The sequence below is a fragment of the Periplaneta americana genome, chromosome 4 (genome assembly GCF_040183065.1).
Source record: "Periplaneta americana isolate PAMFEO1 chromosome 4, P.americana_PAMFEO1_priV1, whole genome shotgun sequence".
Lineage (NCBI taxonomy): Eukaryota > Metazoa > Arthropoda > Insecta > Blattodea > Blattidae > Periplaneta > Periplaneta americana.
The window spans coordinates 147,840,312-147,866,214 of NC_091120.1; the positions used below are offsets into that span (position 1 = coordinate 147,840,312).

General features: G+C 34.2%; 1 protein-coding gene across 8 annotated transcripts in view; it reads left to right on the forward strand.

Annotated features, from left to right (window-relative positions):
• The window catches only part of LOC138698298 (cytochrome P450 4C1-like), a 95,995-nt gene that overhangs the window by 44,995 nt on the left and 25,097 nt on the right, over positions 1–25,903 (forward strand). For all 8 annotated transcript variants that reach the window (XM_069824101.1, XM_069824103.1, XM_069824108.1 and 5 more), the window contains 5 exons: positions 3,582–3,651; positions 11,024–11,150; positions 11,575–11,647; positions 21,436–21,545; positions 22,118–22,186. In XM_069824101.1, coding sequence (XP_069680202.1) covers positions 3,582–3,651; positions 11,024–11,150; positions 11,575–11,647; positions 21,436–21,545; positions 22,118–22,186 — 449 coding nt within the window. The remainder of the gene's footprint in view (positions 1–3,581; positions 3,652–11,023; positions 11,151–11,574; positions 11,648–21,435; positions 21,546–22,117; positions 22,187–25,903) is intronic.

A 25,903-nucleotide genomic window follows, 5' to 3' on the forward strand; every position in this document is an offset into this window, starting at 1 on the left:
CTTCTTTTGATGCATATGCTTCATCTTCTATAGTTAAGTCATCTGAACGATTTCCTGTCTCATATAGCTCTTCTACATATTTCGTCCATTTGTTCACTATTTCTTGTTTGTCTATTGTTTAAATACCAATTTCTTCTTCTATCAACAAAATGGAATTGTAGTTCTTATTTGTGAAGTAAAAACATTGTACTTCGCTGTACATTGAGTCATGTATTCCTTTTCTTCTAGATGCTTTATTTCTCCACATATCTCTTTCATCCAATTTTTCTTCCCATTATCAGTTTCTCTTCCTAGTACGTTATTTAGTTTAGTTTCTTCTACTTTCTGTGTTGTTTTTTTTTATTTTATTTCCTTGCGCCACCTTCTCCGACATTTTTCCTTTGATATAAAATATTTTTAATACTCATACTTTCTCCGTAATCTATTTCTATTTTTTTCGGTTGTCTTTATACAGACTTTGGCTGAATCCATTATTCATTACTATGCGTGGATTCTTATTTAGCGGCTATCTCTTCAATTTTTTTTTCAAATCATCCTCTTCCCTCTTCTGTCTTTTTTTCTATTGCCGAATCCTGTATCACCTTTCTCCCTCGTATCTTCTTCAGAAGAATATCTACTTCGCCCGTCAGTTGGACACGATCTATGTAAGTTAATGACAACTCGTTTCCTATAACGTCTTATTTATTTACAAATGGCTTTTAAGAAACCCAGATGTTCATTGCCGCCATCTATCCCTGTCCTGACAAGTTTAATCCAGTCCTTACCATCATATCCCACTTCCCTCAAATCAATTTTATTATTATCCTCCCATCTTCGCATTGGTCTTTTCCCCCTCAGATCTTCCAATTAATGCTCTATATGCATTTATATATTGACCTATGCGTGCTACATGCCCTGTCCAACTCAAACGTCTAGATTTAATGTTCCTCATCATGTTATGTAATGAATACAATCCGTGCAGTTCTGCGTAGGGTAACTTTTTCCATTCTCCTGCAACTTCATCCCCCTTAGCCCCAAATATTTTCCTAAGCACCTTATTCTCGAACCTCTTAACCTCTGTTCCTGTTTCAAAGTGAGAGTCTAAGTCTCTCAACCACACAGAACAACCGAAAATAGCTTATAACTGTTTCATGAATTCTAACATTAAGATTTTTCGGGAGCAGATTGTATGATAAGATATTCTCAACCGAATAATAACAGGCATTTGTCATATTAATTACTCTGCGTTTAATATCCTCTATCATTTATAAAAACTAAATGAGGTTGAAACAAATAGTAAAAATAAAAACATAAGAGATTTATATAAGGGTATAAAGGAATTTAAGAATGGATATCACGCAAGGGTAAACGTGATCAAGGATGAGAATGGTGACTTGCTTGCATACTCTCATTCAATCCTGAATAGATGGAAAAATTATTTTTAGCAAATACTAAATATACATAGACCAAGTAGAAATGATCAAAAGGAAATTGAAATACAAACTGCTGAGATATTTATACCCGAACCCACAATTCCTGAAGTCGAAATTGCGATAGAAAATCTGAAAATTTATGTCTCCATGTGTCGATCAAATTCCACCAGAATTAATACAAGAGGGTGGAAGCGCATTATCTAACGAAATTTATAAGCTTGTACTTGTCATTAGGGAAGAGGAAATTGTACCAGAACAATGGAAGGAGCCCTTAATTGTACCTATAAATTAAAAAGGGAGACAAGACTAACTCTAGTAACTTTCGAGGAATATCACTTTAATTGTCGTCGTACAAAATTTTGTCTCATATTCTTTTGAGAAGATTAACTCCATATGTAGATGAAATTATTGGGGATCATCAGTGTGGTTTTAGGCGTAATAGATCAACTATTGATAAGATATTTTGTATTAGACAGATAATGTAGAAAAATGGGAGTATAAGGGTACAGTGCATCAGTTATTCATAGATTTCAAAAAGGCATATGACTCGGTGAAGAGAGAAGATTTAATGATATTCTTATTGAATTTGGTATTCCCAAGAAACTAGTTCGATTAATTAAAATGTGTCTCAATGAAATGTACATCAGAGTCAGTATAGGTCAGATTCTGTCAGATTCATTTCCAATTAGGAAGTTAGGAAAGTCCAGGATAACAGAGAGGGTTTTGAATTGAACGGGTTACATCAGCTGCTTGTCTATGGTGATGACGCGAATGTGTTAGGAGAAAATCCACAAACGATTAGGATAAACGCGAAAAGTTTACCTGAAGCAAGTAAAGCGATAGGTTTGGAAGTAAATCCCGAAATGACAAAGTATATGATTATAAGTCGTGACGAGAATGTTGTACGAAATGGAAATATAATAATTGGAAATTTATTCTTTGAAGAGGTGGAAAAATTCAAATACCTGGGAGCAGCAATAACAAATATAAATTATACTCGGGAGGAAATTAAACACAGAATATATATGGGAAATGCCTGTTATTATTCGGTTGAGAAGATTTTATCATCCAGTCTGCTGTCAAAAAATCTGAAAGTTAGAACTTATAAAACAGTTATATTACCGGTTGTTCTTTATGGTTGTGAAACTTGGACTCCCACTTTGAGAGAGGAATTTAGGTTAAGGGTGTTTGAGAATAAGGTGCTTAGGAAAATATTTGGGACTAAGAGGGATGAAGTTACAGGAGAATGGAGAAAGTTACACAACACAGAACATCACGCATTGTAGAAGAATCTCCTGACATAATTAGGAACATTAAATCCAGACGTTTGAGATGGACAGAGCATGTAGCACGTACGAGCGAATCCAGAAATGCATATAGAGTGTTAGTTGGGAGGCTGTAATGAAGAAGACCTTTATGGAGGCCGAGACGTAGATTGGAAAATAATATTAAAATGGATTTGGGGGAGGTGGGATATGATGATAGAGACTGGATTAATCATGCACAGGATAGGGACCAATGGCGGGCTTATGTGAGGGCGGCAATGAACCTCCGGGTTCCTTAAAAGCCAGTAAGTAAGTAAGTATACTATTATTTATATTTGTTACTTATCCTCCAAGGTATTTGAATTTTTCCAGCTTTTTAGAGACTAAATTTCCAATTTTTATATTTCCGTTTCCTACTATGTTCTTGTCACGATATATAATCATAAATTTTGTTTTTTCGGGGTTTACTTCCAAACCTACTTGCTTTACTTGCTTCAAGTAAAATTCCCGTGTTTTCCCTTATAGTTTGGAGATATTCTCCTACCCTATTCAAGTTACGCACATAAACAAGCAGCTGATGCAACCCGTTCAATCCAAATACTCCATGTTTTCCTGAACTTTCCTAATGACATATTGTAGAGCAAATATAAGAAGTAAATGTGAGAGTACATCTCCTTGCTTTAGCCTGCAGTGAATTTGAAATCATCAGACAGTACCTAGCCTATATGGACTCTTCTATAAGTTTCACTGGGACACATTTAAATTAATCCAAGTAGTTTCTTGGGGTTACCAAATTCAATAAGAATATTATATAAAACTTCCATTTTAACCGAGTCAAACACCTTCTTGAAATCTATGAATAACTGGTGTACGTATACTAATATTGTGATTTCATAATTCACAGAATCCGCAATGGGAGCGTGTGTAAATGCCCAGAAATACGAAAATTCAGATTATGTTACGGCTGTGAACAAGTAAGTATACAGAAACATCTTATATATTACATTCATTTTTGAGCGTCGTGTTGAGAAGATAATATTTTAATTTACTGTCCTTACAGATTTGAAAAAATACACTGTAAACACATTCCATTTACGTTCGTCCCCTCCATGCTCCTCATTTCTACCAAACTTTACTAAACTTTCTTCAGGGCTGTCTGACGCTCCCCTAACCATAATTCTGCTATCAGCATCTTCAAGGTCAATTATATTATTATACACTTTGGTTTATATACTTTTTCTTTTAGACCTACAGCTTTTAGACACACTGACCTAGGAGCAGTGCGCTATACATATCTGCTTGATTGCAGACGAACTTGAATAAGGGGGTAGTAATCTTGTTCAGTTTGTTTCATGAAATAAATATAACTTATTGCAATTTAAGCTAAGTACAGTAGAGGAGGCAAGACCAGTCCTGTGACGTTACTATGTGCCGTAGCTATATCATCTATGGATATGGAGCGGAAAGATAGGTCTTACAAGCAAACATTCTCATGCGGGCAGATAAAAAAGTTTTTTTTTTCCTTCCATCATGTTAATGATGTCAAAACATGTACTTGTACAAATTTTGGTCGTTCAAGCGCATTTACGAAGGTTGTAAAAAATAATTTCCCTTTTGGCCATTTACAATTTCATGGAAATATTTATGGGAACAGATACAGCAATAAATTATTGAACTATTTTTCAACATATTACCCACACGAATTGAGATATTTGTCATACTGTGGGATACAACTATCCCTGTGTCGTTGAAGTCTGCAGTTTGAATTTGAATCCAATGGAGTCAGCTGTCTGCACGTCTCTGTGGATCCCACGGTATGACATGTCTCAATTGCTGTATTTGTCTCAGTAACTTTTCCCAATTAAATTGTGAGGTTCTCCTGTAAACTACCCCAAGGAAACTTATTTTTAACGGCCCTCGTAATTACGCTCGAGTGGTGCAAAATTTGTGGAATCACTAATTTTGACAGTATTAACTTGGTGGAAAAAGAAAAATTAAATTTTAATGATATTATTATTATTATTATTATTATTATTATTATTATTATTACTGTTGTTTAATAGTTTATTTTAACTGGCCGACCGCAATGATACAAAATTACTGCAGTGCTATAAACAATCCATGATTCATATAATACAATGCAATATAACACCATACGATACAATACATATTTAATATAATAGCTACAATAAGAATTCATTTTTATCATCACAACACATCAATAAAATAATACTAATAATAATAATTATTATTATTATAATAATAACAGTCATACTTAAATATAATTAAATTATTAAGCTCGATCATAATTATATTTATAACTTGAATTTGACTGCGTCCGTAAGAAATCGTTTAGCCTTTCTTTTGAAGTTGTAAGTTATTGTCTGACAGCCCCTAATTTTCTGAAGTAGAGAATTTCAGTCATAGGTGACCGAGACAGTAAAAGAGGATGAATAGTAGGATTTTCTATTTGGAGGAATCGCTAGAATTTGGCTCTCCTGTGACCTGGTGTTTAGATTGTGATTGGAGGATAAATATTGAAACCGGGAACGCAGATAATTTGGAGTAGAAGTGTGGAGAACTCGAAACAAAAGAGACAGCGAATGAAGTGTTCTACGGTTATTGAGTCACAGACAGGATACATATTTGAACGAGGGTGTAATATGGTCAAATTTGCGAGCATTGCTGATGAATCTTACACACATACTGTGCACAAGATGCAGCTTGTTCGAACGTTCAGTTGTCAAATCTGTCAGTATTACGTCGCAATATCAAACAATGGTAATACGAGGGTTTGCACTAAGGTCTCTCTTAATTTTGGCGGAAGGAATTTTCTGAATCCGTATAGCATTCTCTGTTGGATATATCCTTTCTTTGACATTCCCAATTTATTTTTTTTTTAGTGTCTTACTACTTATTATTTTCTGTGATTTTCACTACCAGTCAAGTACTGCTTTGCTTGTTTCGTGTAAATTCTGTGAAGTGATGGCATATGTATATATAATTTCGTCCAGATATTCAGTCATTCCGTAACTAAGGTAAACAATTCAAGTTTTGTACATGTTACTTGCATACGAAGAGGAGCTTTACTATCAAGGAATAACGTATTGCTTATTCGCCTATATTTGTTGAAAGTCAATTGTGTGGAAGAACTTTTACTACTAGAGGCATTAATATTCACTTAGCCCGTAGTCACGATTCTATGAAAGGATCTCTAAATAATATTAATGAAGACATATTACACGTTCCAGATCAGAAGAACGAAGACCCAATGACTTCACACATTAATTATAGCTCTAATATAGAACAAATTATTACCTTATGGGCGATCTGATAATAACGAATCCTCACTATCCAAGATAATTCAACACCATACGAATATGAATGATATTTGCTCTTCCTCTATCACTTCAACTCCTTGCCTGGTTTCAACAGCTCTATGTAAGGCATGTGGCAAATCTTTTTCTCAACGGGGTATCAATCTTCACATTGCCCGATGTCATGAATCTTTGAATCATAATCCAACAATATCGTCTGACATTTCTGTCAATAATTCTCAAGTTTTGATCGATTCAAGTCCTTCTTCCAATAATATTACGGAAGGATTTTTTTCATGCCCTATTCGTCCTTCTACAGATTCCAAGATTTTCAAATCTGCTAGCGGATTAAAGATTCATTGCTCTCGAGTTCATTCTCAATCTTTTATTCCAGATTCTTCTACACCTAATTCTATAGATGATTTTTTCTCTAAACTAAGTACCTACAAGAAAAATGTTAATGTATTACGCCGAATACCTAAAGGCGCTAGATCTTCAGCTGCCAGTCGCTTAAGTCAACAAATTGATTTTAGTTTATCGCACAATACTACTACCTCCTGGCATGATTTATTTCTTTTCGCATATTTAGCTCTTCGAGTTCCTGATCGTTCTGGTAATAAATCTCTAATATCTAAAATCAAAGACAATGTGACAAACTTCCCATCCAATCCTCCTCATGACAGGAATCGTTCATATAAAGGTGATTCTGCTTCTAATCACATCCGTCGTGTAGAACAGAAAGTTTCGGAAGGAGATATCCGTGGCGCTGTTCGCTTCTTATCTTCGGATATGGGAGTTGCAGATCCAACAACTGCTACATATAATGTTTTAAAATCTAAACATCCATCTCATTGTAGACCTTCCTCCTTCCCTGACCTTCCTGATCCTACAGCACCCCGTCTATCAGTCACCAGCGAAGACGTCTTGAAATCTCTACAGAGCTTTCCACAAGGTTCCGCGGCTGGTATCGATCGTTTAAGACCTCAACACCTTAAGGATCTGGTTTCTATTTCTGCAGGTGATTCCGGTAAACGGCTTCTTTCTTCGTTAACCCACCTTTGCAATTTTCTGTTACATGGCGACTTAGATCCTGGGATTTGTCCTGTATTTTACGGAGCTTTCCTTATTGCAATCAATAATAAGGATGGTGGCATCGGCCCTATTGCCATTGGGAACACTTTCCGAAGATTGGTATTCAAAATAGCTTGTGTTAGTGTCAAAGAAGAAATTAGTGCATATTTTAGACCGAATCAATTTGGCTTCGGTTCACCTCAGGGCTGTGAAAGTATTATTCACTCATTGCGCTCATTCATTTCTGCCAATTCTCACTCTGATAAAATCGTTCTTAAGTTAGATTTCAGAAATGCCTTCAATTGTATTGAAAGAGATACCATGTTGGAAGCTGTCAAACTTAAAATTCCACAAATTTTCTCCTATTTCTGGCAATCATACAAACACCCTTCTACTTTATTTTTTGGTTCTGATACAATTATGTCTCAATCAGGTTGCCAACAAGGGGATCAGGCTGGTCCTTTACTTTTTAGTCTAACAATTCATCCCCTTATTAAAGAACTTATTAGTGAACTCGAAATTTTTTACTTAGATGATGGTTGCTGAAGTGGAGCCCCTTCAGATGTTTTGCAAGATCTTAATAAAATCATTCAATATGGTTCAACTATAGGGTTAGAACTTAATCCTGATAAATGTGAAATTTATTTTTGTTCTAAGTTTAATCAAACTGTTTTCTCTTCTTTTCAAAAACTTGCTCCGAGTATTTTACTAATGTCAAAATCCACTTTAATGATTCTTGGATCTCCCGTCTTTTTGGAAGCTGCCGATCACATCGCTGAAGAAAAACTAATTTCTTTGCAATATTTCATCGATCGTTTAAAACTAATACATCCACATATTTCTTGTTATTTCCTTAAAAATTGTTTTCTAATCCCTAAGATGACTTACTTTATGCGTACTACTCCTTTATGGCTTCTTCCAACTTTAATACGTAAAGCTGATGCTCTTTTTCGATCCAGTTTGGAAATGATCCTCAATATAAGTTTTACCGATACTAGTTGGACTCAAGCCTCTCTCCCAATTAAATTTGGTGGTGTGGGCATTCGGAAACTTTCTGACGTTTGTATACCTGCTTTTCTTTCTTCTGCCTTTGGAGTTTTCCGTTGCATCAAATCGCTCTTTCCTTTATACAGTGATGCAGCTGAAATCTGTCATGTGCGTGATGCTCTGACAAGTTGGTATACTTCCTCACAAACCACTCATCCTCCTGCCCATCCTGAATTTCAAAAACAGTGGGACGTTATCTTTTCCCCCCAAAAAATTAGATACACTCCTTTCTTCTTTCACATCCGAACAAGACATTGCACGTCTCCTAGCTATTCAAGAGAGTGAGTCTGGAGCTTGGTTACACGCATTACCTTCTCCTCACATCGGCACCCTAATAGATAGTACAACCTTTAAAATCGCAATAGCTTTACGCCTTGGTTGTAAACTCTGCCAGCCACACCAATCTATTTGCGGGGGAATTGCTGATATTTACGGTCATCATGCACTCAGCTGTGCGAGGAGCAAGGATCGCATTCCCAGACATACATCACTCAATGATATCATTAAAATATGTCTGACTTCTTGTGGCATCCCATCTCTTTTGGAACCACCAGGTATTAGTCGCGAAGATGGTAAACGACCCGATGGTCTGACCTTAATTCCATGGTCTAGAGGAAAATCTTTAATTTGGGACTCCACTTGCGTTGACACTCTAGCTCCATCTCACTTACTGAATACCTCCAGACGCGCAGCATCTGCTGCTGAATTAGCCGTGAAGAAGAAAGTCAATAAATATGCTCATCTTTTAGACAATTATTCTTTGTCCCATTTGCTGTGGAGACCTTCGGTCCTTGGAGTCATGACACTGAAGTTTTGGTATCTCAAATCGGCCAAATTTTGATCTCTATTACTGGTAATCGCCGTTGCACTACTTATTTGCGTCAACGCTTAAGTATTGTTATTCAACGCGGAAATGCAATGAGCGTTTTGGATACTCTTCCAGAGTCCAGCCCTTTGGACGAACTTTTTCTCCTGTAAAATTTATTATCTCTATGTAAATCTTTATATTTAGTGTTTATATATGTGTAATTGTAACGGTGAAAATATTGTTAATCAAATAATTTTTTATTCATTTTTTTTCATAAGTGTATATTATTTTTGGGAGTGTTTTTTGTAAGTAATTTTATGAGGTTGTTATTGATATACTGATAAATTATTTGTAATGATATTTCAATCTTCATAAGGTGTATAATAAATATAGTTGTATATAAAAGTCAAAATTTTAATTAAGCTAAGAATAGAAAATTATGAAAATAAGCCTAAAATAAACTGTAAACAGAAGAAACTATTAACATTTAAATTTTCTTCTAAGTAAATGCCGAGGTTTCTGACGACAAAATGGTATGGAATAGTGGCACTATTTACTGTAATGATTGGGATATATCTGTTGTTCATTATGTTCAGTAGCATTTATGTCCAATTATTACAGCGTGTGATTTGCTAGCATTTGACCTGAGTCCGAACTTATTCGCCCATGTAGAAACATGATTCAAGTCATGATTATGTTTTTTCAATAGCTGCATCAATTTCGTCTGGTCGGGAGTGTATATAAAGTTGTAAGTTACCTACGTAAATGTGATACTTGCAGTAGTGTAAGTTTGTAGTCATGTCATTAAAATAAATAGAGAAAAGCAGTGGTCCACACACTGTACATTGAGGTACTCGTACTTTCCTGTATCGCCAAGAGGAAAACCGATTTTGTACTGAGACGTATTGTTAACGATCATGAAGATAAGATTCCATCCAATTAATGCAGTTGTCAGATAAATATAACGTTCTTAGTCTTGCAAGTAGTAGGTCAAGATCAACTGAGTCGAATGCTTTACTGAAGTCAAGTAGTGTTAATATGGTCACCTCGCCTCTGTAAATTGCTTCTCGCAAGTCTTCAGTCCCTTTATGCCCCTTTGAGAGTATTTGCTTTTTAGTGTGAGACGAACTTTTACGTCTGTAGATTCTCATAATATTAACCAAAAATTAAACAAACTCCCTTTCTGCCAGCTCATTCTTTGCCCTCTCGCCCAATTCACATGCCAGGTCTCGTCTTAAAACTTATACGTCGTATATTTGCAGCTTATAATGAACTTTAGAAACAAATTTATATTAAGGATCGTTTATTTCTTTCAATAGCTTAGTTTATTGATACTAATATTTTAACTTATTTCTAAAAAAAAAAAAAAAACAACAACAAAAAAATACCAAGTGTACATGAAATTCTCAGAATTGCATGTTAGAAACCACTTACATTCGACATAAACATTTTCTTACAATTTTCTCCTTTATTCGCAATTTTCCTACCACATACCTTGCCGTTACTCATTTATTATCATAGATCCAACTATACGCATGGAGAGAGATCTAAACCAAGTTCATCAGGTTGATCAAGAAAAGAGGGCCATTTATGAACCTTGTATTCCCTACCTCAGTGCCAAGTATAACATCCCTCTCTTCAATCGGTCAGTGACAGGTTTATTTTTTGGTCCTCGGAGTTCTTTACCAAACTTTTCATATCATTTTTAAAACAATTATCAATATAATCTTTTGAAATTCAAAAAATCATCTCGCAAATTCTCAAAGATTCCCAGCAGATTATACAATTTCATTTATACCACTCAGAAGGCCTTACTTAAGCACATGCTAATTTTATATAAAATCTTTTATTTATCAATATAATTTTATAGTCATCTTCTAAGATTTTATTTTATAATTGGTAATCAATGGTGCTTAATTATTACACATTATTTTTAAAACAATATTCATATTTAATTAATTATATTTGTTTGCTATTCATTTCGGGATCCTCGTGGTCATCTTTAATTAAGGCCGATGACTTTTTTTTTCTTTCTCTCTCTTGCATGTTTGATTTATAAATAAATATTGCAGTTTGATTTTAATGGCAATTGATATTTTCCAGAATGAAAGCGATCTTATCAGAACGATTGGCAAAACCGTTTCTAGCTTTAGACTTTATTTTCAATTTTACCAAGTGGAGCAAGCTTCAAAAGAAGAGCCTTGATATTATACACGGATTTACTAAGAAGGTAAGATCTTTGAATTGATGGCACTTCGGAAATCAGATTTAAGACGTTTCGAAGGTATTTAACTTTAATTACCTTAAGAACAACAACCGAAGTACCTCATCTCATTGAGTAAAAATACATAATTTTTCTTATATTATAATATTAACTGAGTTAAATATGGTTGTAGGCTATGAAATATTTTAACATGGTGTAGGTATGGAGTTATTTCATACCTTGCAGTGCAAAAACATTGCATGAACATGCAAACATTCGGAGAAGCAGGACATGGTAAACCACTGAAATTCAGATTAATTTAAATGATTTTTTTTTACTTATTCTTATAATGACAATAATTTACCTTTGAAAATTTTCAGCCTAAAATATGTTGTATTAAAAAACAAATAGAAAATGCATTAACAATTTAAACTTTTTATTTTTCTTTCAGGTTATTAGAGAGCGTAAGCAGCAAAGATTGAAAAATATTCAAGAACATTTTCCAGAAGACGACGTATATTTCGGTAATGGAATTTTATTTTGTATTATCCCTTCAACATTTTGTTTAATATGGTTTTAGAGCAGCACTCCAACGAGTTTTTATACTGAAATCTATATCAAGCTGTAGATGAGGAGGAGAGACCTGAAATGTGAACTGTGTGTTTGGGGAAAGAATGAAGTATCAGAAAAAGACTTTGTTTCATGATGATTAATATTATACGAATCTACATACACGGAAGTTCATTGAACACTAAAACCTATATTCCACCTCCATACTCACTGGTGGTACAATCGCGACACATGATGGGATCTCAGGACAGATCTTGTCTCATCTACATTTCAAGGATAAAATAGTAGACGACAAGTTATACAGAGTGATTTAAAAGTTCTGTGGCATAAAGAAACTCCGTTATTAGTGCAGATAAAGAAAAATGTAAAAAGGTGAAAGTTATTGGAATTACATAGTTTTAAATCCAATGTTCTTGAATTTCAACGTAGAATACACCGTTGAGTCTGAAGACTATTACAATATACCCACCAGTCCCAATGCCGAAAAATTAATGTTTTTTCCGCTACTTCTACCGGAGTCTAGATACGTAGTGTATCTGGTAAATTTCGAAATGATGGCGATAATGAGCAGTATTGCCAACACAAGTTCAGTGAAAACAGCCAGACAAGAGTGAAATTCTCCTGAATTCTAGTGCTATCAATGTAAAGAAATTTGCACTGTCAGAAATTAAATAACCGCTAAACTCTGCATGGCAACTATTTTTCTCTGACACATAATACATGCCTAAAATCCAAAACAACTAGCGGAAAAGACACTAATTTGACAGCATTGGGACTGGAGGGTGTGTCGTACTAATTTACAGTCTGAACGGTGTATTCTACATTAAAAATTTAACCACACTAGATTGAATACATATTTCCAACAACTTTTCCCTCTTTCCATTTATCCCTATATGCATTAAAAACGGAGTTTGTCTATGTCACAGGACTTTTGAATCCCCCTGTATAGCTCTCATGTTGGATGGATTTCACGGTGCAATAAATCGGTAACAAATTTCGCTTATACGTCGGCATTCTACGATTTTGAAATTTCAGTAACAATTAGTCCTATAATATACACGCAACGATTTCGTTTGTGGTTTGTATTCTCAGAAAGCAAAAATAATAGTTAGTTATTAAATGTGTTAACCCTCTGATGCATGACCAGTTTTCCCCCCTTCTAATCCATAACAAGAGCCTACGAGGCCAGTACTTACTTCCAATTCAGTATGCCGTGTCAATTTGTTTTGTTATGTTTAATTAAATAAATTATACAAAAGGTAACTAATAATGGAAATAAATTTTACAATGCCAATAATTTTTTTTCACTTAATTACAAATAATATGAACTCGATTTTCAATTTGTAGCCTTGCGAATGAAATATAAACATTCATACATTAAATTTTCTTTTCAGTTTACTTATAACCTGTGGTCAAGATTTTCACTTTTCACAATCACAGCATACTATGGCTATCCTCACTGCACACATTTCTTTTATTTTACTTTTCTGTCTTTATTTACAGGAAATTTGTAACATCTTTTCCCCTTTCCACCTTGGTTCTGTTATTGCGATGACTCAGGAAATCCGATTCCACAGAGAACCATAGCTTCTTTGATACTCTTCTGTAGATATATGATCAGGTTTCTATCTTCTATCTGTGGCATAATTAGTTCTTTGGCTAACTCTTAGAGATATATTCTTCTTTTAGATGACGTCTTATCACAAAATTGTGGATATAAGCTTTTATATATCAGGAATGCATTTACACGTGCTACATCCAACATGTTGGAAAATAATACACATTGCCATCTCTTTGTTTTACGTAGAGTAGTGTAATTTCTCGTCATATGACCTATAATACCACACTCCGTTTAGTCTTGTAATAAATATTAATTTCTGGCTCAGTTTTCAAATCTGATATCACATATTTGTCCTTGTGTTTTGTACTTAGAAAAATTACACTCTTGTTCTTCTTAGGAACATAACTTACAAGAATCAGTTCACCATGAAAACAAAATTCTGATGAACGAACTGGTCTGGATTTATGAGTTTGTATTACTGGTGATATGTCCCTCTTGTCTTTCTTAATAGTGCCGACTAAAGTAAGTCTTTGTGTGAGGAGTTCTTATGTCAGATTAACTGTCCTAAAGTAATTTATTGTCATATGTAATATTCCTTCTAGATTGTTCAATCTGTACTACCATTTGACGTACAACATTTTGAACCAAGATTTTTTCTACTAGCATGCCTATCTTCTCAGTATATATTATTGCATCGAAAAAGTAGGCATTTTTTGCATCACAGATCAAAAAAAAAAAAATTGTTGCATATTTTCCGGGCTTGTTTGACATGTACTGTAGAAATGGGCAGAACCCTCTGAAAGGAACTAGCTGTTCCTCTACAGTCATGCACTCACTAGGCATATACTTCTTCTTGCAGTTCTCGATGAAAGCTCTATACATAACGACAGGCTGTCAAACGATCTGTTTGAAGTCTTGCATCCCTCGTCCTCTTATACCAAACGCAATATCTTTCGAATTGCCTCAAAAGTGTTTACTGATATGAATGCTCTGTATTGGGGATTGCTAACATAAGAACAAAATAATTCTGGTATTGCTATGCCAGAATTCTTCTCTGCATCAGAAAACACAAACATTCCAAAATACTTGCAAATCTTGTTGACATACGTTATTTTATTTTATTATTTTTTTTTGCAGCACAGTTTCTGAAATAATCTCTGGAGACAAGAAGAGTATTAAGGAATCTTTCTTATTACTAGTATTTACACCTCTGACAGAGCCATAGGTAAATATTATGTCCTTGCTTGGTGTTTGTAAACTAGGAGGTGGATCACTTGACCATATTACTTCAGTTTTGGAAATATAACTATCGCTAAGATTAGCGTGCATACGTCTTTGTGTTTCAACAACTGTGCATTGTGAATCTACAGATACATTTATGGAATTATCTGGTGCTATTTCTTCTGATGGCTCATTGCAGGACTCATTAGAAGATACTGAAGAATTAGGTCCGTAATCAGGATCGCTCATTATAGAAGGTAATGCCAGAAATTCTGAAAGTTTCATGTCAATTTCTCCCTCTTCGCTCGTTTAGTCTTCTTTGTCAAATATATAAGGAATTTCCTGATCACGTACCAGGAAAGGATGTGGTTTCTCAGGAATAGCAAAGACAAAAGCTACTGAACATTTTCCCTGCCTGCATTAAGTTACTTTCTTTCACAAGTAAGCTGACTTACTAATCTATTCTATGTAATAATAATAATAATAATAATAATAACAATAATATAGTAATACTTACGTTTGTTAAGTTTTCCACTCATTTTACAGTGTAATTTGCTTCATTCCCGAGGACACCCAGATGAACAAACAGTGTGAGAAGAAGTTTTTGAAGAACTATTATTTAAATGTAGGCCTGTGTAAATAATCATTTACGAAAGTTTATAACTTTCTCAGAAGTTAATAATTTATATGGGCCTCAAAGACCCATGCTATGTAACAACAGGGTACTGGTAAAAGAACTAACACATTTATTTACAGCCTTGACAAAATGTCACTTCAGCTATTAAAATATCATAATTATATTTGTCGACTTGTCACAAGAAGGCAACCGATCAGTGTGCACAATTACAAAGTTATAGTTGTTTGATTTCGTTACCGAGCCTTTCACACCCATGTTACGCATCAAAGGACGGTCGTGAAAAGCGATTTTGGCCCGAGGGATATTATAGGAAGAAGACGCAAGTTTATCATGCCAAGGAAATTTTGCATAGATTAAAAGTACTACAATATTAGAAACTTTAAACTTTAATTATATTCCTAACAGGCAATAAGAGAAATAATACAAGTGTTGTCATTGAACAAAATTAAAAAAAAAAAATGAGAGAAAAAATTTATCATCACTTAGTACATGGTGTCTAATTACCTGTGTTCAGAGCACTACACAACTAGCAACACATTTATTTTTAAGAGTAACGTCTCCATTTTACTCCACAGTATACTGAACCTTACTGCAAATGATTTGATTGTAGTATTTGCCCTGAATGCAAGCGGTTGGAAACCAATGACGTACAATTAACAAGTCATTAATCTGAAATTTCCTCTAATTCCTACGAATTACAAAAATGAAGTTATCCTGAATATTTTCAATGTCACAACACTCTTCAAGAGCTCAATGTTTACATTCATGGCACATGATCGTATAATTTTCTTTCTAGATAAAGAAGAAATACTCGTTTAAACCGCCCTTCATTTTGGACACCTGGAGCTGGAAGCACTTTCTTCATGCAGTACTGAAGAGTAGCCCTCACAATGTTGCATTTTTTTTATGCAGAATTAAAGCTCTTATTATCTGTCTAATCTTTTCATATAGCCTTACGTAAGATCTCTTTATCATACTTGTCCACCGTTTCTCGTGTAATTCCTCACCATTTTATTATGATTTATAAAAACCGTCTGAAAATAATAAAGAAAAATAATAATTGTAAAATACGGGTTTAATTCTCAATACAGGATTGCCTTACTATTCTATAACAATAATTGAGTACGGGGCAAGTTCTGCAGTGGTGATAAACTTGCTCCTAGTGAACAATTTTTCGAAAATAAATTGTGTCCTGTCGTAGAGGTTAGACACAAGTATGCGTACGGAACAATAATGTAGCTAAGAACTGCTTTTATCACTAAAATAATTTATTAAAATGTGGTATTTAATATTCAGAAAAAATCTCGTAAAGAAAATAGTTTATTTACATGAAATAGTGCGAAAACAGAAAATCTCTTGTAAAACTTTCTGTCACCAGAGAAGATTGCTAAGACTACACGTACCTACACTCGCACAGGGATATCATAAATTCATTCTGTGAATTTAAGCTGATGATGAAGTTTCTCCCCTATGATGAAATTGCCTCTTCCTCCATTTCATACTGAGGTGGCCATAAACACCAGTTACGGACGTAAGGGGTTTGATGGGATAAAGTTCTATTTTTTTCTATTTTCACGTTAAAGACATCGTTTTTTGTACACATACCCTATTGACATCAGTAATCATATGTTTAAATGTCAGATTTATGGGTTCAGTAATTTATTACTTAAATTCCATAAAACAGTTAAGTGATTGATTGCACATTTTTTCTTGTCCCCAAGTTTAAGCATCACGTCTGAATATTATTTCTTAAATATCTTTAATCTCTTTATAAAGTGTCTATATTGTCACATTTTTAGTTTTACCTTTTGAAAATAGAAAAATAAATAAACATATTCATATTCAAGTTTATAAAATGCTTAGAGTCCAAACAAATATATTTATATTCAATTTTCTTTTTAAACTGACCACATAAAATTGTTAAGAGTACCTTAAAGAGCATGCAATTAACATTTAAGCTTCATAGTGTTAAATTTGTAGAATCTTTAGCAACATAAACACAGGAAAATGAGCAAAAAATGCACGGGAAAATTAGTTTAAAAGTTTGATTGCATTTAAAACTTCATTAGAGCATCTTTACAAAGCTGGCGTGATTAATGATACGACCGCCTTGCGATTCTAAAACTTCGTAGACGTGTAAAATAGACATCACAGCTTTATTTTCTACAAAAAATATGCAACGACATTAAACAGGAATGCAAATCAATAATATTCATATTTTCTGATTAATATTAATTGTGTAAATAGTTAAAGAATAATTAAGCTGTGAAAGCAGTGACGACGAGCTAATGTCCAGAATTCGCCTGATATTGCGGATGTCGCGAAAAGCGCGGCTCTTATTGCTGTTTAAATCAAAAGAAATTTACAAGAAAAAATAAATAAATAAGTAAAAAATAAACATTAGGAACTATATATTCTTGATTTTGTGGAAAAGTAAAAGAAGAAAATATTTACTGTAAGTACACCGAATTCATAATATTGGTCTACTTTTGTGTAATATTGACATCAAGAAAAGCATCTTCCTAATAGTCATATTGTCAAATTTTTCGAAGATAAATTCAACACTTTCAATCAATAATAATATTGAAATAAATGAATCTTCAAGATTAATATCAAATTTAAATATAAAAAAGAATCGTTATAAATATAAGAAGTCTAAAATATCCGATAGATATCAGATCAACAAGTTTTAACTAGAAACTCCTGTTCAATTACATTTAATAAATAAAGTTGCATTGATATTTGGCGGTGCTGGACCATACCGACGAAGAGAACTACCTAAATTCTAAACAGTCGACACTGAAGGCATGCAGTTATCTTTAGTTATATATTCACTACTCTTAACAATAAATGCAGGTCATCAAATATTCTTGAGGTGTAGACCTATGTAGAAATTGTGCTGCATTACACCCAGAAAGTGTAATCACAAGATCTTATCTTAAATTACAGCACAGAAATGGAAAATGTTCAAGACAACACGTTAATAAAAACACATTTGGCAAGTTACACAGTACAACAATTAAATTCTGACATCCGTAATTTAGAACAATTACAATCCTTTCAAACCCACAAAACAATAAAATGATGTTAGTATCTTCATATCACCTGACAGTGTTGAGCTATTGGCAATTATTCTATAGCAGCAATGATTGTTCTTGTGAGATGAGATGGACGCTATGTCTCTCAATCCAGACAACTTTCCCATTCTTTCTAGCAGATTTATTACTCTTAGGGGCCGTTAAGCTCCCATAAACTTCCAAGCAAACAGTATTTGCTGGTATAACATGACTTTGTCTTGATTCCAAAATCACCTGAAAAATGTATCATGGAGGAAGAAACGACATCCCTTTGCTCACTTTCTTCTCCTAATTATGTACCTTCAAGCCATGATTCTGATTTTATTGAATAAAGGACCTCATTTGATACCAATAGTTAATTATATTACATTACCATATGCAGATTATTCTAGCCAACTCTGAAGACAACTCACAAAGAGCAGTAAATATATTTTTAAGGTAGTAAAAAGATACCAAAATAATGGTTTTCGAAGGAGAAAACCACATAAGATGTGAAATCGTTATTAATAACAATAGTATTGAAAAAGTGAGTGCATTCAATTAATTCGTTTGCTACCTCTCTTACATAAATTCCAGAGATGTAGACATCAAACTAGCCAATTTTCAACACGTTTTAGGTATAATAAAGTCGACATTATTAAAGAAGTCCGCCCGGAGACAATTTTAAAATTTAATGATTTATTTGCCAATTCCAAACTTATTACGGCTCACAATCATGGACTTTAACATTGGCACAACTTCAAAGAATCGAAGCCGCAGGAATAAAACTGCTGAGATCTTTGACAGAATATACTCTATATGATCACAAAAGAAAATCGATATGAGGAAGGAATTAACACAATCTTCATCACCGATACCATATCAACATACCGAAACAACTTGTATGAACATGTAGGCTATCACGGATGCACAACTAGAAGCTACTTCAAAGGCTATTTCACTGCAATCCTTGCACAAGGAGTTACCTTGAACGATCAAAAAGGAGTTTGCGACCAACGTTGAACGTGAAGCGAATTAGGTAAAAGGCCTAATCCAAGACACTGAATGATGATCTAAATTAAATGATCTTGAGAGTGATTTGAAATTAACTAAAACTCATGCTGAGATACAATCTTCTAAGTTTCATGGATGGAACCTTTTGCAACCTGGCACTTCGTAGAAATCGGGAATACAATCTGTCGTCATTATTCACAGAAAGTGAAGGATTAGCTGACTGTAATGATGATATTGGTACAGCGCTCTTTATGAACTCGTCTAAATTAAGTTCAGGAGCCGTGATTTTGTATAATGGAAATGTTTATCCTTCAAATTCAAAACATGAATGACAAATTTGTTAAGATCTTAAAGTCATTGCTATGTTAACAGAGATGAAGCTAGAGTTAATAAAGTTTTGCTGTTTTCTCTGTGAGTGGAACAGTCGGGATAAGCACAGCTATTATTGAATCAGGGAATGATCTCCGAAAGAATGTATGGTATTAGGAAAGAAAATTGTGAAAACTTTCACTTGTTGATGTGGCTAAATCTCCTTTGTCATTATTACGTAAAATAATGAGTTTAAGAAAGTACTTCGTGAAGGCAATGAACAAGTCAGAAAGGTAAATACTCGTAAAGAGAATAACTTCCAAGGTGATTTAGAATAAACTGAAGGAAGATACGTAGTTTTACAAGCATACAAATCCGCAAACGCGTTGAAAATGTTGTTCTGTAGAGGATTCTCGTTTCAGTTGAAAAATAGCTTGCTTTACCTTTAAAACGTTATATACGCAAAATTTTCTGGAAGACTACAGAGCAAACAATTATAGAGATTCGGTGGAAGATATGACGAGAGATTATAAATTGTTGGGATGCAATAGTTCCCTTATATTCAGTTTTTTAATTTACATCTGGATTTCTTTCCATCAAACTTTGGTCCCGTCAGCGATCAGCATGGAAAAAGGATCCACCAAGGCATATTCAAAATGGAAAAGAATACGAAGGCTGGCTCAATACCTGCTGCTGACAAATTAAGAGTATGAATCTTCAAATTAAAGTGTGTTATTGAATTCATATTACATTCTTAACCGTAATTACATAATCTGAATACGATGGTCCATTTCTAAAATACAATCATTTCTACGATAAACTGCAGTCTGCAATAGTTTGAGTTGTTTCAGGATATATCATTATTTATTTTTTTGTCCCATTTTGTGACTCCTGCAGTGCATCTGTGCATCTCATTAATTTCACCTCTGCAGCGGTTACTATTGAGGAGTCAGGTATATTTATAGTCCAAGCCTCGCATCCGTACGATAAAACTGATCGGACAAGAGTTTTATATACAGTATTCTCATTCTTGTATTCCTCTGAACTAATGATAGTTTCTAAACTGTATTTATTATGCAAAATATTTTGATAAATGTAGTAATTTTATTTTGTATATCAAGATCATGTGTAAATGATAACGAATATCCAGGGTAGTTAATATTGTTCCCTTTTTTTCATAATTTTTTACTGAGGCACATTTTGCTGGATCTATATATTTTCCTTCAAATGCAAACACTTTGGTTTTGCCATATGACATATTCATAACACAATTTCTGGTTACTTTCTCTAAATAATTTAGCATTATTTGGAGGCCAGCTTCAGAATGAGCAAATAATACTCTGTTATCTCATTATAACATAGTGTCTGTATTGAGTCTATGTGTAATTGATACATTGCCATGAGATACCTGTCCCCATTCTCTAATTATGTTATTAATGTAAATTATGAATAACAAAGATGATAGTCCACAACCTTGTTGGGCTCCTTATTTAACTCGTTTTCAGACTGAGACTTGTTTACTTTAACAGATATTAAATTGTTTCTGCTTAAGTTAGATAATATGCTGTTAATAATTTGTTTAGTAGAATTGTAGGTAATTTTTCTCTTTTAACGCTACCAAATGCCATAAAGTGATCTATTAATGCAATATATATATATAAATTCTCTATGTTTTTCGATTATAATTTCAAGAGTGAAGAAGCGAAATCTTCGGACTCATGGAAGGCTTTAATTATTTAATTAATGTACATACGTGTCTATATGTTATGATATGATTACAAGTGTATATTTGTTGTTCAATTTGTTATAATTAGTTTAAATAAATAACATTAATATACTCTATGTAAAATAGGGGTTATAAACATGGAATATATATATACTACTACTAATAGCTTGCACCTTATGTAATACTATATAATATAGTACTCGCTTTTGGTTCCCCAGGACAAAAGAAGCGTATAGCTTTCTTGGACATGTTGCTGGATGTATCTGAGGATGGTAACAAAATGACAGACGAAGAGATACAGGAAGAAGTGGACACTTTCATGTTCGGGGTAAGATTTACCCGATGGATTAGCATTCGGAAAATATTGTATTTAGTTTTCATTATTTTATTTTATGATACAATGGACATTATTGAATAAGTGATCAGCGAAGGTGCAGCATTACATAAATACGCTGAGTGAACAATTAATTTATGGTTATGAATGCGAAAGCTTAATTTAGCAGGACTAACAGGATCCTGTAAAAATCTTCACAAGTGTTCCGATTTCTGAATTAGTTTCTAAAACATAATAATATCCCAGTTTATTGAATGAAAACGTATTATGTTACGTCATTAAAATTTATCTTGAATTAACCCACATTTAATGCTATAGTGACAGACGTGATTCACTTGGATTATTACAAAAACAAAGTAATGAACAAAATGATGAAGGAAAATAATAATTTAAACTTATGTTAAAAAGACAATAATGTGAGAAAGAAATTCAATAGGTTGTTAATAATTGAAATGTGCTTACTTTGAGACTCTTGTCTGTATATAATTGACATTTTGATTAAGACTTCATAGATATTGACAAAACAAGAACAATTCTGAATCACAGCATTGTTTCTCTCTTCACAGGGTCATGATACAATAACAGCTACAATTAGCACTTCCCTCTATCTGTTAGGTCTGCATCCTGAAATACAGGTAAGATATCCTGGTAGCTTCCACTAGAAAAGTTTATTCTCTTAATTTGTTTTTCAAAGTCATAAATAAACTCTCATATATAGCGACAACTCCGATTAAGGTTCTGACTGATATTTACATTTATTATTATCAAGCAGTGACTCTCACGTGGCTATATGCGTCAGAGGAAAAATTACTGTTGGTATATACATTTAGAGGCTGCTTATGTAATTTAAAGTTAAAAATTAATAAACTCCGTTAATATTTACCCTCTTTAAATAATTGACACACTTGTGCACTAAAAATTTAATTTTTTATGTCCTAAGTCATTTTAACGCCGTCTAAATTTGCATAGACTAGTCTCCGAGGAATACATGCAGACGCGTGTAAATTTTCATACGCTAGGTTCTTGAGGATACATTCAGAGACTTTGAAGTAGGAATTATATATTGTCATTTAATTAAATATACAAAAATGTGTCAATTTATCAGTTATTTGAAGGGTTCAGAACCATAGTGGGCTAAGCGGCATTTAATAAAACCGTAGAAAACAAGGGTTAAAATGAAGTTATTACCACAATTCAATAGAAAAATATAGCAAGTAATATAAAGTACACACATTAAAACTAAATTATATATCAATTTTCATTAAACTATGGTATTCACTTAAATTTAATCCTTACTTTCTCCGTTTTTAATAAATGGCGCTTGGCCCACTATGGCTCCGAAACTTTCAATTGTAATTTGTAACCATTTGATTCATATCCATCAATCTGTTTCTGTATTTTATTAAACTTGACATAGTATTGAACAAGTAACTGATATTTTAATAAATTTTAATTGCTAAATTAATCGACATATACACCTATCAAATACAGTGAAACTTGTGTAATTCGAATCTGAAGGGCATAAGAAAAAATTCGAATTATGGAAAAATCCGAATTAAAAAAATGGTACTGCAGAAGGCAAACTACAGGTGTACTCCATGTACCCTATGTATTACTATAACATTTCAAGACAACAGGGTATTATAATACAAGAAAAAATAGTGCTGTATAAAGATAGGCCTATTACATAAATACAGTACGGTACAGTAATTAGTAAACATTTATGCACAACACATACAGAAGTTAAAAAACATACCTTACTAGGCCTTTGTTAAGTAGGATGTGATTTTAGTCTGCTTCTTTTTATTGATTTGTTGGGTTACTGTAAAGTACTCCAGTTTGTTTAATACATCAAACAGAGAACCATGCACATTTTGGCGTCCCTCAATGAATCTTCTTAGCTCTCGGAAGTGAAAGATTGCCTCAGTTGATGTCGGCAGAGGGGTTTCGGGAAGTTCAGATTGGTTTTCTTCTTCTTCGTCTGAGGATGCATTTTTGGCCTTCTTGTTGTATACTTCAGCCTAGATGTCTTCATCCGTAAGCTACCCACGAACAGCCAGACTGTAATCGAAGGATACAAAAGTCTCGTATGGTAAATCGTGGCCCACATCTTCCCAGTACTCAACAGAAGGTGTGATGTCCTCGCTGTCTTGCTGCGGTTGAGATTCATCGCGTTGATATACAAATCCGGTTTTCCGGAAGCAGTTGGCAACAGTGTCACATGTAACTTTTTGTCAGGCATTTTGAATCATACGGCAAGCGTCTAGAAGGTCTATTTTTACCATTTCTTCAGTATCGATGTCTGACAGAATTTTCTGGACCACAAGTCCCCGGCAAAAATGCTTCAGGTTTCGAATTACGCCTTGGTCCATCGGTTGAACTACTGACGTCATATTTGGCGGGAAAAATTAAACCTTCACATTTTGAAGCAATGGAATGTTGTTATGCGCTGTGCAAATGTCAATGAACAACAATACCGTTCTATTTTGTCTGTGGAATTTTTTTGTCCAATTTAAGTAGCCATTTTGCGAAGAACTCACCCGTCATCCATGCCTTTTTATTGGCTTCGTATTCCACTGGCTTGGTTCTCACAGTTTTAAAGCAGCGAGGATTAGCAGATTTTCCGATCACTAGCAAAGGAAGTTTCTCTGAATCATCCATGTTAGCTCCTACTAAAATTGTAATACGCTCTTTACTATGTTTCCCGGCACTACACTTTTCACCCCTGAACGCAAATGTCTTATCCGGAGTACACTTGAAAAATAACCCGGTCTCATCGACATTAAAAATGTCTTTTGCGTCTTTCTCTGCAATAATTTTCAACAGCTTTCTTTTCCAATCATCAGCTGCTTCCACATTAACCTGTGCACTTTCTCCGCAAACTAATTTGAAATAAATGCCATTTCTTTCATTGAACCCATCAAGCCAGCCAGTACTGGCCTTAAAATCACTTTTCCCCAATTTAGAGGCAAACTCTTCAGTTTTCGCCCTAATTAGTGTACCACTATGAGGAAAGGTTTTGTTACGCGCTTGCGTAAACCATTTCAATACGCTCTCGTCAATGTCCGGATATTCTGGTCCTCTCACTCGTTTCCTCTCTCCTCCTCCATGCACACGCCAACTGTTAAATATCTCATCCTTATTTTTTAAATAAGTCGATAATGTATTCGGAGGAATGCCAAATTCCTTCGCAATCACATTTTTTTTTCTTCACGCCCTTTTCCACTTCCTTTATCACTTCAATTTTCTGCGCTAATGTGAGTGTTTTGTATTCACCTCGCGGCATTATGAAAATTCGGAACTAAACAACACACTAGATCTTCACAGAACAGACAACTTCATACAGTTACAGTTAGACCTTAACGCTCGACAAGATGCGGTGTAGGCCAGTCTATTGCAAGGGGGGTTTCGGAGTTTATGAAAAGCAATGCACAGTGACCGTTTTAACTGAGTACGGTAACTGTACTTTCGAGGTGAATGACAATCCAAGGGTTGTCAACCCGGCTCCAACCCCTATGGTCAGGAAAATTTGTTACAGTACTCGCTCGTTCCGCCTTTGCCACATTTCACTGTAAAACTCATGTCCATTCTGGATCTTTTCCTTCGATTTGAACAAAATTATGTTCGAATAAAAGACGATATTTATGCATTGTTTCCATAGGAAATTCAAGGGGACAAAGGAAAACTTCCAAATAAAGGATAATTGAAATTAAAAACGTTAGAATTACACAAGTTTCACTGTAAAATGCAAAATTTATATCATTGGTGTAACTTACTGTAATCTACATGTCATTAAAATAATTGCAATTATGTTTATAACATTAGAAAATAATAATTATTCAATATATTTTCATATCAAGCACTTTCTACAACAATCCTACAACTAAACTTAAATTCTCTAGAGTAAATGAATGAGAGTCAACAAGCTCAAGACTTAGTGTGGTGGAGCATGAAGCATTCAATGTGCAAGGCAACGTTGCATTTTGTTCAAATGTGTGTTACGGCTTTGTGTCAGCGTGCGCATCTTCTTTGAGTACGACTTTACCTGGCCAGTGTTCCTTACCGTCAAATCGTACTTCAGAAAGAACACCAGAACTATGCTGAGGATTCACAATTCTGGGTCGTGACACTATTCGTGCTGCAAGCAAGGGCATAATTATTCTTCTTAAAAATCCAAGTATAGGTATCCCGCGTTCAACATTCCTGTACAGAAGCCATCCATTCACTACTGCAGCGTTAAGACAGAATCGGACAACGGGCCAATACCACTTTTTAGACTAATACAGTAGGCACTCCTGAATTGGTCAAATAAGTCCACACTTCCCATACCCATTGATCAAACTCAGCTGAAG